The following is an 18465-nucleotide window of genomic DNA, read 5'->3' on the forward strand; positions in this document are numbered from 1 at the left end:
GTTAAAGTGGGCAACTGGGAGGAGAGAAGGAATTTGAGACAAGGTGATTTGAATGAAGCAACCACTCTTAAGACAACTTGGCATAACAGCTGGTCGGCTAGTATGTTTATCTTTACCATCTTAGCCCTGTGAGCTCAAAAAAAAAGTTATTTGAGATTGGAACTTTTTTATATGTTGCCTTTAGGAACATGTCCAGGTGAATTCTAATTTTGCTGAACCCGTCCCTATATGAGTTTGATTGTTTTAGGAACCTCATGTAATAGAATCATACAGTATTTGTCTTCTTGTGACTGACTTAATTTTATTTGGTATAATGCCTTCAAGGTTCATCTATATTGTAGCATATGTCACAATTTACTTCCTTTTATAGCTGAATAATGTTCCATTGTACGTATGTACCACAGTTTGTTTATCCATTCATCTGTTGATGGACACTTAGATTGCTTCCACCTTTTGGCTCTTGTGAATAATGCTGCTATGAACATGGGTGTACAGATATTTCTTCAAGACTCTGCTTACAATGCTTGGGAACTTACCTTATTGATCCTCAACCTTAGCTCAGAGATATGTTCTCCGTAAATACATATTTATACATGTGTGAGGGAGGGAGAGACTGAGGGAGGGCACAATCATTTCAAAAATTAGGTGATGATCTGCCAGTTTTGTAAGGGTATCTCAGTGAGTCAGCTTCAGTGTTTTCCACAGTATTGTCCGTGAACCCCTGCATTAGGGCCTCGTGGAATGCTTGCTAAAGTTTTAGATTCTTAGGCCCTTCACCAAACTTCACAAGTTTGCATCCCCTGTGAGACTCAGGAACTTGCACCCCAGGTGATTCTGACACATGAGGGAACGTGAGGTTCATGGTCCCACTGGCCAGGGGGATCTCAGAATGTTCCTGTTTGTGCATGTGAAGGCCCTGCTCTCTGCTGCTTCCAGCCCCGTTCCCTTTGGGGCACCTTCATCCCAGCCCATGACTCACTTTCGTTTTCACTCTGTCTGTATATTGTAGCCCAACTAAAAATTCCATCTGTTTAGCAAAGGATGGCCCGGCTGAGTTTGCCACGCTAAACTGACCCAGGCCCTTTCAGAGTCCTTCCTCCGGATGCTAACTGGTGATTCTCTGTTGCTGCCTGCCTGCTTCTGTAGTCAGTGGGCCCGGGAAGAGGTTAGGACTTCCTCCCTCAGGCCTTGTGGTGTGTAGGCGTACCTCAGTTATTAAAGGGACCAAGTCTCCTCTTATATGAACAGTTTTGACATCAAACTCTGTCTTCATCTAGTTATCACATCATACCACCTCATATCTACCATGTGTGGCTTTGCTTCTAAGTGTGATCTGTGATTGGCAAGTGATTCACTTTTTTAATATCAATTTTTCTTCAAATAATGATGCATTTTCAGAAACATTCTCTTCAAACTTTTGTGTAAGTTAACATTTGACTTCCGTTAAAAGTAATGATACTGGCTAGGTATATACTTTTTTTTTTTTTTTAATGAAAGGAGTTGGGGCAAAAAAAAACAACAAAAAACTACTAATAAGGAAACCTATTTTTGTTATGGTTGTTCATCTTTTTCACAGCATGCTCCATACAACTTTCTGTGCCTTATCTGATTTTGTATTCCCATAAATTTTTTTAAAATATATTTTTATTGATTTCAGAGAGGAAGGGAGAGGGAGAGAGAAGCGATGAGGGAGAATCATTAATCAGCTGCCTCCCGATCGCCCCCTACTGGGGATCAAGCCCACAACCTGGGTATGTGTCCTTGACTATAATCGAACCTGGGAACCTTCAGTCTGAAGGTCAACGCTCTATCCACTGAGCCAAACCAGCTAGGGCTGTACTCCCATAGTTTTTTCTTTTTGGGTTCATTTTTATATCCAATTCTTGTGATTTCCATTTGCTTGTTTGGAATCTTTCTAGAATGTAAATGCTGAGAGGGCAGAGATGGTATTACTCTAGTTCACATGGTGCCCAGCATGATGTATGGCACATAGTGTGTGTGTGTCTAATTTTTATTGAGTGAATGAAATTTAACTTGAAGCTTGGTAATATATTTAACTTGGTAATATATTTCATATACCACTATTATTGGTTCTACTAGAAATTTTCTCTGCAGTTTTCTGTATCAACCTACAAACTATATTTCAAGAGATTGAGAAGCTTACCTACCTAATATCTCTGGTTGGACCTCTTGATGCTACAGGTTGAGATACACATTTGATTTCATGCGGTCGCTTATTTCTCTATGTTGAAAACTGACCGAGCAGAACTCCTGGCATCAAACAGTAATTTCACAAGTTTGTTCTGTCGGTTGGAAAGGAAACTGAACACTCCTGAGTGTGACTGACTTGATCCCATGTATCTCCAGCCCAGGTCTGCATTATTGGTGATGAATCAGCGCCATCTTCGCCCACATCTGGCAGCACATTTGAGTCTTTGTTTCAGAATACCAGATAACCGGGTAGCGTGAGCCTATTTTCCCCTCCCTCCCCCTTTACAAATTCAGGCTTCAAGCTGTGTGCACTGAACACCCTCTCTGTGTCCTGTTTGTTTTCAGCAGAGCCCAGGGGACCTGTTGTCCGTGGACTGCTCAGAGTGGCCCTTGGCAGAGATTTCTTTCAGCAGCATTTTGGGATCCAGGAATGGTCAGCCCAACTTACTCTCACAGTATATAAATTTACTCTGATTTAGGAAAGATTAACAAACAAGCTTTGAAGCCAGATTTGTATAGCATGATCCAATTTTGTGCAAATGTGCATGTGCAAAATGAATTTGGCCTTTGTGTTTCTTGTCTTCTAGCCTAAAAGTAAGGATGTCTAGGCTTACCTGTTTAACATAGTGTTAAATGCTTAAATTATGTTTTTGCGTTGCTTTAAGATCTTCCAGGAACATTATTACCCATAACTACAAAGCAACAAGACTCAGACCTAAAGACATCTGTGGAATCCCAGGACAAGTTAATTAAGAACAGGCCAATAGGACTACAAGTGGGTCTGACCTCAGTTGGATTTGCTGAAATTCTTACTTCCCTGAGTAAAATGCCTTTAAGAATTCCGTGTGACCGTAAGATTTTAAGGTTTAGTTCTATGATTTCAATAGCATTCATAGTTAAAATCTTAACATGATGTCTAAAAGTCGAATATAAATATGTATTAAATTTAAAATTCATACTAATATCTCATAAAGTAGATTGCCTGTTCTATTGAAACCTTAATTTAAAAATTTCTTCATAATTTAACAACCATTTGTAATTATTTTATAAACTCTTAGTGAGTGTATATGTAGAATTATCTTTCTTATTGTCCACCCCTCCCCCACACAGTCAAATCAACAGATGTTTGTGGAGTATTCACTTTATTATCAGAATGATGCCAATGTATTAGTTGTATTCCATCCTCAGTAATTTCAGGTGTAACAGTTTTGGTATGCTAATTGAATATGTTCTTGGTGCTATTTTAATTTTCTTTTCACTAATTCCAAGTCACCCTTTTCTTATGTTTGTTTGCTAGATAGAGCATTCCTTCCTCTATGGCTTAGCTGTTCCATCCTGGCTCATTTTCTTGAGGGGTTATAACAATTGTCATCAGAATCCTGACCTCACAGTAGCACGCTCCTGAGAAGGGCATGACTTCAGCAGTTAGTACTTTTGTCTTTTCTTTATCCTCCTCTTTTTTATTACAGTGGAAATTTGGGAGTAAGTGGACAGTATTAGGAAAAGTAGAAGGAAAAACTACACTGAACTGGGGGAGATGTAAATATAAAGTATGTTGGATAACTCAAGTTTTTTTTAAATCTATTTTTATTGATTTCAGAGAAGGAAGAGGAAGAGAGAAATAGAAACATTAATGATGAGAGAGAATCATTGATCGGCTGCCTCCTGCATGCCCCCTACTGGGGATGGAGCCCGAAACCCAGGCATGTGCCTTGGCCAGGAATTGACTTCCTGGTTCACAGGTGGACGCTCAACCACTGAGCCATGCTGGCCGGGCTCAAGTTTTGATAAGTAATGGGAAGCCACATATTATCTAATTATTTGGCATTGTCAGCAGACTTGGATTCTAATACCTAAGTTTGCCATTCTTAAATAGATATAATAAAGCCAGCTCACACCACTGCCCTCAAGACTAAGTGATATGACATGTGAAGGCCTCTCCAGCACCTCTCCTCTGCTGAAGCTAATGGCCACAGCCTCATGACAAAGGCTGAACAGCAGTTGACACCAAGACAAACCTTTATCTTGCCCCAACTCCTCTCCCTTCTCTGCAATTAGGGTTTAACATATTTTCTCATTTTTTAAAAATATATTTTATTGATTTTTTTACAGAGAAAGGGAGAGGGATAGAGAGTTAGAAACATCGATGAGAAAGAAACATTGATCAGCTGCCTCCTGCACACCCCCTACAGGGGATGTACCTGCAACCAAGGTGCATGCCCTTGACTGGAATCGAACCTGGGACCCTTTAGTCCGCAGGCTGATGATCTATCCACTGAGCCAAACTGGTTAGGACAATGTTTTCTTGTTTAATATTGTAACCTCAGTATGTATCATGAGTCCCATTTTTCAGATGAGGAAAGTGAAGCTCTGAGAAGTTAAGTAACTTGCACAAGGTCATGGATTTGGTAAAGGATTTGGGTCGAGATCTGTCAGATGCCAAGCCATTCTTTTGCCACAGTGCCAGGCTGCCTGGTATAATGAGTGTGTGACTGAAAAATGAAAAGGAGTTAATGGAGTGGCCATGCCACTGTTCTTTCCACTACTTCACTGGGTGAATGACTAATAAGCAAACCCTCGCAGAGGGTATTTGCATTTTAAAAGAGGAGCTCATTAACCCTAATGAACCTCTAATTGGTGGAGTTTGTGGAGGAGATATTTCTGAGCACTGGGGTTTTCTCCTGTCTTTAAGGTGCTTGGTTATCCTTTTCCTCACTGTAGACGATCAACTATTCTGGCATCAGAAGTATATAGTAGAATGCAGTCACATAATGCTAGTCTGCCCCAAATGCAACTGAATGGATGAACAGGGAGTTGTGAAAAGAATCATCTAAAGGAAAGTGAGTGTGGGTTAATATTGTGTAAAATGAATGTTCAAAAGCTAAGTAATCTGGCCATGTGGAGGGTCTTCTGAAGGGTCAGGTAAACATATATGTCATAATCAATTTTAACTTTTTGGAAATGTAATATCACCATCATCCATGGTGTGTTCATAGACCTCTGCAATATGTTTAATAGGTATTCATTGAATATAATGGCTCCATAGTCATTGGGAAAAAAATTAAACTTCTTTACTAGACAATTTCTCAGAGCCTTTAATACGTTAAAGTAAATTGGAAAACAACTAAAAGGGAACACATTCTACAGGCTTTCCTCATACTTCTGACCATAGAAATATTTTTTCCAGGTGAACCCCTCGAAACTTGTGTTTTGTAGCCTATATTCTAAGGTATCGAGTTCTAGGTAATTTTTCTCTAATCAAGAAAAGAAAGAAAAGGTTTTCTGCATTCACATCTTTCATCGTAGGCAGGCCCAACCCTGTCCACACCAGCCCATTCCTAGTCCTGTTGGGCTCTAGGATGTTCTAGTATTAACATGCCTCTTCCCCAGATAAGATATGGCCACTTCCAGAAAAAAAAGAAAAAACCCCACACACATACAAAAAACCACATTCTCATCTTTATTGCCAATAAAGCTGGTGTTGAAGAACGTGGCTTCTAAAAGGAGCAAATAGGTTTCCTAATCTGAAACCCAGAAGTAGATTGAGCTCCATCCAGTTGCAGGATATGCTGGGCTGCGGCAGGCTTCCCACGTGGGAGGAAGTCCCTGTGGAGGGTCAGAGCAGAGGGAGCCATGTGTTCTCTGTGGTCCTCCCATTCTCAAGACAAGGGGAAAAGGAAGGGGCAGAACCACATAGCCAAGTTCTCCCAAATCACCATCCCCAGGACTGGAGTAGAGGGAGGCCTGGTGCCTCCCCCCGCCACTCACTACCAAGGCCCCCACCCAAACAAGTTTGTTCTAGGTGACCCAGATAGGCATGTGGGTTTTCTTCTCATCGCTGGGGATTTCTCTCTTTTCCATCTTCCCTTATCCCTAGTGCTCACTCTTCACCACCATCTCTCTTCTCAACCCAGTTCACCCAGTAGAAGGGATCACGATGATAGTCTAATGACTGTCCTTCCTCGTCTCCTTATAGAATTCAAACACAATTCAGCCTTTTATCTGAAAAGGTGGAGTACATATATTCTCTAACACGGGGCTCAGGAAATTACAGCCTGGTGGTGGTCTTTGCAAATACAATTTTATTGGGACAAGGCCTCCCTCATTGGTTTATGTATTGTCTGTGGCTGCTCTCAGCTACAATGGTAGAGTCAGGAAGTGGCAGCCAAGAAAATGTGTCCCATAAACCTAAAATGTTTTCTATCCGGCCGTTTACAGAAAATAGTAGCCAACCCCTAATCTAAAATATAGATGAATTTCACTTCAGTTCTTTAAGTCCTGAAAGAGCTTCCTTTGTATGTATAAGTAGCCTTTATCATTTACTCACTCTAAATAAACACTATATTTTAAACCAAGAAAATGGCACACTGTAGTATAAGAGGGATTTTGCCTCTTAGGAAATTGTTTCTCACCTTACAAACTTCTAGAAAAGGATCCAGGGGACTGTGTTTGCTCTGAAGGACTGGAAGAAGAACAGCGGCCTGCCCTCGTGCAGTATTTGCCACCATCATTGGAAAGGGATGAGAATAGATAATCTGTGGGGCCTACGGCAGAACACAGGAATAGAGAGAAGTGCCTGGGGGCCCAGGGCGTTGGACCAGCATCTTCAGAGAGCAGGAGCCCTAGCTCCTCTCTTCATGCCCTGCCCCTAACTCAGAGATGTGCTTCCTCCCATCGCAGCCCATCCCTCAGAGCCTTCCACAGAACCCCAGAGATGGCAGCACCAGGTTCTGGTCCTACTGAGACTGCCTTCTACCTGGGAGATTTGGGCATTTCACTGAGTGCTCTGGCCCTGAGGGTTCACTCACCTGTAACCTGGGGGTTTGGGGTGGGGAGAATGTCTTACTGAACCAGAGCAAGAATTCAATGTGGTGGTATACAGAAGGCTTTATGAAATGTGAAGTACTGTGAAATGTTGGTGGTTTTTGTTCTTTTTAAGCAGCTGATTTGCCAATGAAAATTTTTGAATCTATCCAGCATATAAATTAGAGTTAACTGATGTTTGAAAACTAACGTACCTTATTTCACATTTGTCACATGCATCTTTCTTTTATAAAAGTGCCTAACTTTCATGTGGGTTATAAAAAATGGACAAAATAACTGAATTTTTACCATGACAGAATAATTCGTCAATGGGAGGAATAAAACGTCACAAAAATTTTATTTCTTTGTGACTTTTCTTTCTGGTGTTTGTGTAGTTTTCCTTTTGTGCCTTTGTTTATAGAGAATCTTGCAAAAGGCATTTTTCCTTGTCATCAGTTATTGTCCTATCTGAGTCATCGCCAGACATGGCATTTCAGTAAATAGCGAGTCTAGAATCGCTTCCAGGCAGATGTGCTGTGTGATGCCAGGAACACCGGTGACAGCCGTTCTGGCTCTTCAGGCTGTAGGAGAACCAGGGGAAGTCTTGTATAGATACACACCTTGAAATCAGAAAGTGGCAAAGGAAGCACATTGAATGCTTTTAGCCAAATGATTTTAGCTCAATACAGTGTGTGGCTGTGGGATGGAGTAGTAATCATTTTGAAAGGTAAATAAATAAATAAATAAATAATAAATCATTCTTGAGGTTTTTTAACCTAAAAGGCAGCAAAGCTTCATTTCCGGTGATTTGTATTTTCATAAGCATCATGCAGGGGAGTTATGAAATGCACCTGACCTCATTGTACGGTACCTTGGCCATTCATGCTGCCATGCTCTCTGCCCGTAACCAAGCGAACTAAACTCCTTGTTCATTGGTATTGCTGCCTGTGATCTGCTTATCCCCAACTTCCAGAGAGAAGCGGGTTTCTGAAAAAAAAACACAAAAAAAAAAAACACTCTTCTTTATAAGCAAATAAATGGTCCATTTAAACACTTAAAAATCAAAATAGTTCAGTGATATCCTAGGTCACAAAAGTAGGTTGATTTAATTTTCAATTAAAATTAACTATTTTTTATATAAGTATTTATTAAATGGATTGGGGTGACATTGGTCAACATGAACATACAGGTTTCAGGTGTGGGTTTCTGTGTTATAAGGTCTGTATATTGTACCATGTGCCCACACCCAAAGTCAGATCTTCTCCGGACACCTTATATTAGTTCCCCTCCTCCCCACCCACTTCCCTCCGGCAGTTTCCACACTGCTGTCTGTGTTCTCGAGTTTCAGTTTTGTATCCAACATATGAGTGAAATCATATAGTTCTTAGCTTTTTCTGATTGATTTCACTTAGCATAATGTTCTCAAGGTCCATCCATGTTGTTGCAAATGGTTAACTGTATTATCTTATAGATGTAACCCAAAAGTTCCTAATGCTTTTGTTTTAACATGATTTTTTTAAAAAATCATTAACTGTTTTTAAAATCTAATAAGTTATGCCGCAAATATGGATCACTGGTAATAATACATTATAGTGGTATTTCATAAATTTGCCTTTTAAATTTCACAAATATGTTTTAGAAGAAAGAGACTAACTGGATGCTGAAATACTGTTTTTATGACATGCCATTTAGTATTACTTTGTCACAGTTTTATAGACTGGAAACCATAAAGAGACATTCATTAATTCAGCTAGTGTTTATTAAACACCTATTATGTGCTCTGTCCTGGCCAGCTATCTATGTTACGTATAGCTGAAAACAAAGCTTGTAGGCTGGCGTATGTATTAATGTGCTTGGATTTTAAACACTTTAGGGAGTTCCTTTATCCTAAGTAAAATAACTATCTTTAGTAAATAAATTAACAATTTAATTATTGCTTCATGATTTTTGAATTTAACAGAATTTTGTTTAATCCTTTAAAATTTACACGAGGTTCTTGCTTCCTTGGTAAACTAAACCTTTGCATTTCATACGGAAAAGTTAACCTCAGTCTTTCTTACTGTCATACTTTATCTCCAATCATGACCTGTGACCTTCCTTCTATTAACAAATTCCTAACCTTTAGTATCAGCCAAGTCATCTTCTGTGAATTTTGTAATTAACCTATTATGGACATTCCTGAGCTGGCTTAATTTTATGGGACAAGCAGTTTACAAATGACTAAGTTAACCTCTCATTATGCTTGAAAGAAATAGGCTAATTGTTTCTTTACTTACCCTGTGTTAATCACAGATCATTAGTGATAATAAACAAAAATAGGCCATTAACAAATGAGATTATGCTCAGACTTACCTGTGTTTGTGTTTGTCCTGTGTCCTCGGAGCCAGCCTAGTCACCAAATTCATTTAGTAGCATAACTCACCCAGGCACAGCCTTAGGTGTCAAAGTATAACTGAGGGCCAGTTTATGAATTTATTCGTTGTTCTTTCCTGCTGTAAAGGTTGTTCAACATTTGGTTAATTATTACATGCAAATATATGTATCTGCTTAGAGGCAAATCCACAGATATACAAAACCTTATAAAGCATAAACCTTATAAAAAACTAATTTGGAGGGCAGTTATTCATATTATAAAGACTTTCAATTTGAAAATAACTTGCCTTCTTTAAATTATAAGCTTTCTAGTTTTTTTGAAATACGACTTGATTTACAAAATGTGAATTCACTTCATTTGTCCAGTGTAAATCTTTATAAAACAGGATATATTTCTGGTTTACATTGTATGTATGTGTGTGTATATATGTATGTGTGTGTATATATGTGTGTGTGTGTATATATATATAAATATATATATATTTGATAGCTGAGACCTCAATAAAATTACTATTCTTAAAAATTCACTTATTTACTTTTAACAAAGGAAATAGTAGTTGATTCCATAATGTGAAACATATAATATCAAAAGATATCTCAAAGATATAGAAGACAGTTTGGCCTCAATGAGATGATAAAGTTTTCTGTTTTTTGTTTTTTCTTTTGCTTCTTAGGAGATACAGCAAATGAGCAGAGACTGGCAGCAAGAGGTAAAACTTCAGAAGGAGAAGGCAACCAAGTGGTAAGTGAAACTCCCTATGAGTCCTTTTGGGGCGAAACTGAACGAGTCACGGTGACTATGTTTCTCCGAGGATGAACAATCACCCTACTCTTGCCATGCAGACTGGTGTCTAGGTACCAAGAACAAGTCATCTGCCCTAAGTCAGGGATGACGAGACAGCGTGACTTCCCAGGCGCTAAGCTCTCCTGCTGTTGGAAATAGAAACTTCCTGCTGAAAAGCGAGAAATAGAGCACTCAGGTTAAAACATGTGAGCTATTTCTAATTGAGGGGTTATTTCCTAATACATTTGAATAAATAGATAATGTATGAACTTATAGGGGAAGGCTTGAAAATAACCTTTTGAGAACTATATTACATTACCATTTCCAGCATCAAAATGCAGTCCTTGACTTTGTTTCGTAGAAAGACTAGGGTATTTGTTCTTTTCTGCATGGAAAAGCTATTTGCTCCTTGAGAGTTCTTGAAAATGTCTTCAGGACACTTTCGTATACTAGGTAGAAACATATTAATTTTATTTAATCACCGAAATGATTTTTAAGACTTAGGGGGAATGTTAATTTTTAGGGCGGAAGGGATATCCATGAATTTTGAAACTTTCTACATGGTGACACACCTCTCTTTATATTCTGTAGTGCATGAGGGTATTGCTGTATACAGTGGAGTGGGGTCATCTCCATATCCCCAAAGCCTCGCACAGAGTAGACAGTCAAAAAGATTTGTTGAGCCAAAACCGGTTTGGCTCAGTGGATAGAGCGTCGGCCTGCAGACTGAAAGGTCCCAGGTTCGATTCCGGTCAAGGGCACGTAACTTGGTTGCGGGCACATCCCCAGTAGGAGGTGTGCAAGAGGCAGCTGATCGATGTTTCTCTCTCATCGATGTTTCTAACTCTCTATCCCTCTTCCTTCCTCTCTGTAAAAAATCAATAAAATATATTAAAAAAAAAAAAAGATTTGTTGAATGAATGAATGAATGAACACAATCATGAATTATAAGTAGCCAGTAATACGTGTTTTAAGAAGAAATGTTTTTATTTTTTTATATTCAGATTTTCCATAATGAATGAATATTTTATAATCAAGAAAAACTTATTTAAAGAGAGATGTAGGGAGGAAATTTATGTAGAGGAAGGAAAGTGTCATGTTTCCCATAAAACTGCATTAGTTTTTCATTCATGCGTACAACAAATATTTATTAAGCACTGACTGTCTTCAAGGCACCGTGTAAGGAGTATACAGTAGTGAAAAAAAACCTAGATACAGTGACAAAGAAATATGTTCCGTCTATACATTGAAGTAGCTTAATCTCTTTCATTTATTCAAACATTTTGTGACTACTGACCATAAGTAGCATCTTTGATGGGAAATAAAGGTTGGTGTATTTGAACTTTGGGAAAGAACCACCAGAATGGTTTAGAAATCATCCATAATTATTGAGTTTAATTACTTAGTTATGGGATTCACTGGAAATGTCTGAAGTACTTGATTATCTTTCAAATTTGATTTATTAAAAGTTGATGGGAATAATTCCAACGTTAATAACTCTTAAGGGAAGAAACTTTTGAGATTATGACCCTCTCATATTTCAAACTAGTGCATTATTGTGCTGTTTTCTAGTCTATTATACAACCAGTTCTTAAAGAGTGGATTTACTATATACTCATGCTGTAAGAGATATTTCAGAAGTGCCTTCTATTTGAGTAGCAGCTGGACATTCAGAGGGTAGTGTTTGCTATCAGAGAGCTTACTTATGTAGCAAAAAGTAATGGGGAGACTGCAAATGAGAACACAGGGGTAAATCCAGTATGAGAGGCTGATAATAAAGTTCTTTAGAGTCTATGTGTGATTTGCCACAGAAAAGCCAAATAATCATTTACCTCAACCTTAAGTGTCTAAAATGGAATTCACTATTCCTCTCCTTTAAAGACCCCAAAACAAAAACATTGCTGCATGTTTCCCACCATCCCCTCTATCCCATAGTCTCCCTTGATCAGTCAAGGTAAATCTTAACCAGTCTCATGGTTTAAGATTCTATGTAGCCCTGGCCTGTTGCTCAGTGGTTAGAGCGCCAGCGTGGACTGAAGGTTTGCAGATTCCATTCCAGTCAAGGGCACATACCTTGGTTGCAGGCTAGATCCCCAGCCCCTATCAAGGCACGTGCTGGAGGCAACCAATGGATGTGTCTCTCTCACATCAGTGTTTTTTTCTCCCTATCTTTCCCCCTCCCTTCCACTCTCTCTATAAATCAATGGAAAAATATCCTTGGATGAGGATTAAAAAAGAAAAATAAAGAAAAATAAAATAAAAAAAATATTTTTATGTAGAGGCTAATGACTCCCAAAGTCTATCTCCACCTTGACCTATCTCCTGAACTCTACACTATGTCCAACTGCCTACTTACCGTTTCACTTACAAGTTTCTAGACAGTTCAGCCTTTACTTGACCAGAGAACAGTTGATTCTTGGCCCTGCCACCCTGAGCTTCTGTCTGCTTAACTTCCCACTAACTCTGTTGAATATTACCATCCTCCCCATAGTGGTTTAGAATCCAAACCCCTGAGGTTCCTGTCTTTCCCTCACACTCCACAGCCAGTCCATCAGGAAGCCTGTCACCTCGCCCTCTATGCCCAGAATCTGACCCCTTTTTAACATGGTACTCTTAGAACCAAGTCTAAGCCTCCACTTTCTCCAGGACTCTCTGCCTTCATTCTTCCCCCTTAAGTCCATTCTCCACACAGCAGGCAGAAGTATAAATCAGACCACATCCTTCCTGCTGGCTGAGCTCCTGACTGTGGCTGCATGGAGTTCTGTGTGCGCTGCAGTCTCATTTTCCTCTGCACCCTCCAAACCCCACCCCATGCCCAGCTGCCTTTCTGTCCCTTGACCACCTAAGCTCTTCCCCACCCCAGCCTCTGCATTTGCTCTCCCTTCTTTGCCACAGCTTCGGTTGGCTGCCTCATTATCCAGGTCTTCGTTCAGGTGTCACTTTTCATGACTGTCTCAGCTAACGTGCCCTTCGCCCATCACTCTCACATAACCCTCTTCTCCAGCATGTTTATCACTGTCTCAGATTATTCATGTTTACTGCCCGCCTCCCCTGAATACAATGAAAACAGACCTCGTGTCTGTACATAGGAGGTGCTCAATAAATACACGTTAACTGGCAATCTATATTTTATTTAATGTCATCATCTGTCTGCCAAGTTCAAGGCCTAAAATTACCATTTTGACTCATCAAATGTATCATCAAGTCCTATTGATGCTACTTCTCAAATATCTTCCAAATCTGGTTCCTCGTACTCTGACTAGGTCCTCATCTGTTCGCCAAACTGTTATTAGACAAGCAGTTTATTTCCCAAACCTGTCTAAAAATAGCAAGTTTTGTTACTTCTGACCCCCCAAATGTCTTGATATCTGCAGAATAAAGCTTAACCCTAAAACCCTGTTCAAATGTCACCTCCTTTGTGAGCTCTTTTCCCTGCTCCCTCAGCCAGAGATGACTATAAGGTCCTGCTACCACTCATGTTGTCTGGAAGGTGGAGAGTACACCTTAATTAGCTTCATAGCCTCAGCCACTAAGGAACTGTTCCGATTGTGGTGTGATACAGTCCCTGTCAATGATTTCTGGATGGATAGATGAACAAATAAGTGGTCCCCTGCAAGTGCTGTTTTATGAACAGATCTCTTCCTTAAATTCTGTTTTCCACCTTCTATTTTAAACACACAATTGTTTTTTCCTCGCTGTAAACAATAATTACATTTCTTAGGCGTTACCCATTTAAAAAATCTGTTGATTTTACACTATTTTTGGCACTCTTACAACATCAGCAAGGAAAAGCGTAATGGTTGTAGTTAGTTTTTTAAAAGATATAGATCTGATTAAGAAGTGATTCTTGTACCTAGCAAGAAAGATTCTCATTATTTTAATTTTTAATGGCTATACAAGAAATGTCAAAATATTATTTAGTATGAGAACATATATGATAAATTAGTATGGATTCTGTAAGGCTTAAAAATAACACTCTTAGTTGTCAAAATAGAACTCATTTTTTCCAAGGACCCTTTGAAGATGGCTTTTAGTATAACAAAATAAGGCTTTTGGAAAATTCAGATACACATGTAGATTGCTTACTATTTTCAGGAAATTGTTAGACCGCTCCTGGGGTGGAGAGGATATAGAGATAAGGCTCTGTGACTCCCACTTATAGAAGCAGAAATTTTCTATCTATTCATGGATAATTAGAAAACTCTACAAGTCACTATAATATAAACTGGAATAAAATAACTGATATTTCAACAGAGGAAGAAATATCATTAGTGAGAGTCAAGAAAGGCTTCATGCATGATGTATTTTGAACCATGACAATTTTTTATTTATACAATCAATCTTTTTATTACTAAGATAAATTTTTGTGAAATAAAATTCTTCATTAAGAACAGTTGAAAAATACAGAAGCAAAATCATGGTATGTAACTTCCTTTTCAATGACAGATAATAAAGGGTTAAAGAAATATACTGTGTCTGTGCTACACTGTAGTTTTTTTTAATGGAAGTTAAAATATTTTGTTAAGTAGTCTGTGATATTTTCCCTTACACTTTGCAGCCCAGGTATACTCCAAAACTGTGTTCCCTCTCCAAGAACAGCTCTCTCACCGACATCATGGAAATTCCAACATCTAGGTGGAATATAATTTGAAAAAAGGAGATCTAGTTTAGGCATCAAATAAGTTAATTTTTACAGAGTTGAATTATGAGATATTTTAATACCTTTCCACAAAAGACTATGAAAAGCAGCATATTTAATTGCATTGAGTGCTGAGTGGGACTTTTTACTTTGTGAAACTAAAAATAATGCAGCATTCATTCCAGAAAATCATTTCTCAGTTTGTCTCTTCTTCACTCCCCCTCGCCGTTTCTCTCAATGATGACTTAAATTAGTTACTACTGTTTTTGCCTTAGTGTTCTCCATATATGATCCCAAAGGATTACCACCTAAAATAGGATAGCGGAGGGAAACACTGAACTAATTTAGTCATCACATATCGTTTCTCTCAAATTGCGCTTTAGTCTGCATTTTAAGAGCCATTGGTAATTTTGAACAGAATTCACCATATTTTGGGTGTGTAGTGAGTGTAGGCTCCTGTAATCCTATGTTTGGGCTTACTAAAATTAGTCATTAGATTCTAGTACTTGGAGGGAAAAAGTTATAAGTTGGGACTGATTATGCAATTGGAGGACCAGACACTTCATTCTGTTTTTGTTTGTTTTTTTCTTACTGCCTTTTTGGGTAGATGTGGGGAGTGAGCTGTGATGGCACTGTAGCTACTTAGTGCCTCTGCTGGTCTAGGCGCCTGTGACGTGGGGCTCCAGGGGCACAAACCCACACATTCACTCACGGGAGGTCCGCTTTCAGTCTGTGCCATTGTGACTCATCTCCTCAGGGAATAAACATTACAAGTAAGCAAGACATTAGTCATTCTTTTCTCATAGAAAGTCCTGGGCAGTGTTTTATAATGTGAATACGAGAACCATGTTAGCTACTAATTTACTAGTGGGCCTATCCATGTTTGGTTTTGTAGGTATATTTTGAGAGCTACGAATATGTAAATTTCAGTTTTTTAATATAATTATATCCAATATTGATGACTACTATTTTTTAAATATATTTTTATTGACTTTTTTACAGAGAGGAAGGGTGAGGGATAGAGAGTTAGAAACATTGATGAGAGAGAAACATCGATCAGCTGCCTCCTGCACGCCCCCTACTGGGAATGTGCCGGCAACCAAGGTACATGCCCTTGACCGGAATCTAACCTTGGACCCTTCCGTCCACAGGCCAACGCTTTATCCACTGAGCCAAACCGGTTAGGGTGATGACTACTATTTTTAACATATACTTTTCCGTATTCTTTATTTTTTCCCTTTTTGTTGAATTTATTGGTGTGACACTGGTTAACAAAATTATATAGGTTTGAGTTGCACAATTCAACAAAACATCTTAATACATACTTTTAGATTGTGTTTGTTGAACTTAAGTTTCTTTTACTTGCACTACTAAAATTATTTTTTTTAATTTGCACTTATTTTTAGTCTCCAAGACTGAGAAATATGTTTATTTATTTAGTTCTCTGGCTTAAAATAGCAAAATACAAAAACAAGCCAATAAAAATCTCCCCACAAAACCACAATTCCATTTGTATATTTGTCTTGAGTGACAACTAATTCACATATGCATATGGAGCCACGTATAAAATAATAACTAACAGATGGTGGAGTGCAAAGTAGGGCTTATAAAGATTATTATCAGTTGGTGGTATTGAGATCCTCTTGTGGTTATACTGACAGAAGACACAAAAATTACTTATAATAATAAACTGTGACACTAATATCCCCCCAACTTCTGTTAACCAAAGTAGCTTATTGCATATTTAATATAATTTCTTAATGAAGACCTAAAACCAGTCTTACAGCCAATATGTACTAGGAAATTTAATAGACAGCAGTTACAAAAACGGTAATTAAGGCAGTAGCAACAACAGCAAAATATATGCTAAAATTAAGTGCATATTAGAATCCCTGGAAAATTAGAGTTTGGGGGACTTGTTTATTGTCATTTCAACCACACTTCTCAATCTAGTACATAGTATTTGTTATGTTTTATTTGTGTATTTGTGAATAGTTCTGTTACATGTGGAACTCATAGTTCAGTAATTTAGGGAAAAGTTGATTTTTTTAAAAAAGGCATGGAATGTACGTATTAGTGAAACATTCATTTTTCCTCTAATGTGTTTTCATACTTCTTTTATGTCTTGTAACGGAGCCTTCAGACCCTGCAGGGACTCATTTCCTTGTTGCTTTCATTTCAGATAGTCATTCAAATGCATGTAAACATCCATGAGCTTTGTGAGTTCCAGATGATGTAGACTTTGGTGGCCACTCCTTTAAAAGGGGAGTAAGATTCTCTCATTTAAAACTGAGTTCTCTGTGGAAAAGAACTGGGGTTGCAAATAGGTAAAGAGACTGGGCGGGGGGGGGGTGATTTTCAAGAATAGTATTAATAGCAAACATTCATCTACTAGATGCTAGGATTTCTATTTTAAGAATTTTTCAGTATAACATGGTATATAAGTTTATGAAATTAAAGTTTGGGGGTTATAAAGATTATTATGAAACTGATTATTCTCATAATATATCATAGTCCAAATACAAGTATAATGGGTATTGATACTGATGGCAATTTAAAATGGTACAACCCTTTTTGGAAAGCATTTTGGCAGTAAGTATCAAGAACCATAAAGATGTTAATATACTTTGACAGTAATTCCATTTTTAGGAATCTGTTCTAAGAAAATAATCTTTTAAATCCGCAAGAAGTTATATGTGCAAAAAGATCACAATCCACTCAATGGAATATTTTTCACTTTCATAAGTGTAAGTTATGATTATTTTTCAATAAAATGTAGACTCGTGGTTTCATAATTTTAGTTAACAATATAAGGTACACAATTATATATACAGTATAATTGCTGCTATGTGAAAACTGCAGAAAAGGATGGTGTAATACATGGAAACATGAAACGTAGTTGCCTCTGGGATGATAGATAGGTAAGTTAAATCATTCTTTCCAGTGTTCTGATTTTCCAATTTGTCTATAATGAGTGTATCTTATATTATAAATGACAGTGAGGTTGGTGAGAGGAAGCAATGTATTCACTCAAGGGAAGTTTTGCTTAATAGAAGAACTATTTTATAAGGCACTAATACCAATCGAGTAATCTATTAAAGGTGATCTTTAGGAGATATATTGATTCATTTAGGCTTAAAATTCCTTAATTAGTTGATCATAGAGCATCATATCTGATCACAATTTGTCAAAATACCTGCTCTCTCACCCAGGGGACTTTTCAGCAAGAAGAAGGGTAAGGTGACTTGGAGGTTATTTTTCACATCCCTTTGGAAGTCGCATGGCCCAAACTTTTCTCTTGGTCATCCTGACTGTCAATGTCAATATATCAGTTAGTCATATTCCCCTCTACCCTCCCCCCCCCAAAAAAAAGGTGTGGGCTACTGGTTTGAGCATGTATTTGTCTAAAAATCTTGCTTTTTCCTTTACTAGTATATCTATGATGTTGAGACTCTGTTTGAAGATATTAATTTCTCCCATTATAATAGTTTATGAGAATATAATTTTGTCAGATGAGTGTGAGGTTCTTTGTTTTTCTTAACATGTTAAGCACCTAGCCTGTTTTGTCTTCTGGACAGAAAGTATAGTGTCAGACACTGGTGACTGACATGGCACTTAAAGTGTTAATATAAAACCCTTTCAAATTGCTGATTTA

At 38.1% G+C, this 18465-nt stretch overlaps 1 protein-coding gene across 3 annotated transcripts in view; it reads left to right on the forward strand.

The window, feature by feature from the left end:
* The window catches only part of UMAD1 (UBAP1-MVB12-associated (UMA) domain containing 1), a 198714-nt gene that overhangs the window by 132716 nt on the left and 47533 nt on the right, over positions 1-18465 (forward strand). For all 3 annotated transcript variants that reach the window (XM_080666237.1, XM_080666238.1, XM_080666239.1), the window contains one exon: positions 10062-10129. In XM_080666237.1, the coding sequence (XP_080522363.1) occupies positions 10062-10129 (68 nt within the window). The remainder of the gene's footprint in view (positions 1-10061; positions 10130-18465) is intronic.

The sequence above is a fragment of the Plecotus auritus genome (genome assembly GCF_963455305.1).
Source record: "Plecotus auritus genome assembly, chromosome: 4".
In the NCBI taxonomy this organism is placed as follows: Eukaryota; Metazoa; Chordata; class Mammalia; order Chiroptera; family Vespertilionidae; genus Plecotus; species Plecotus auritus.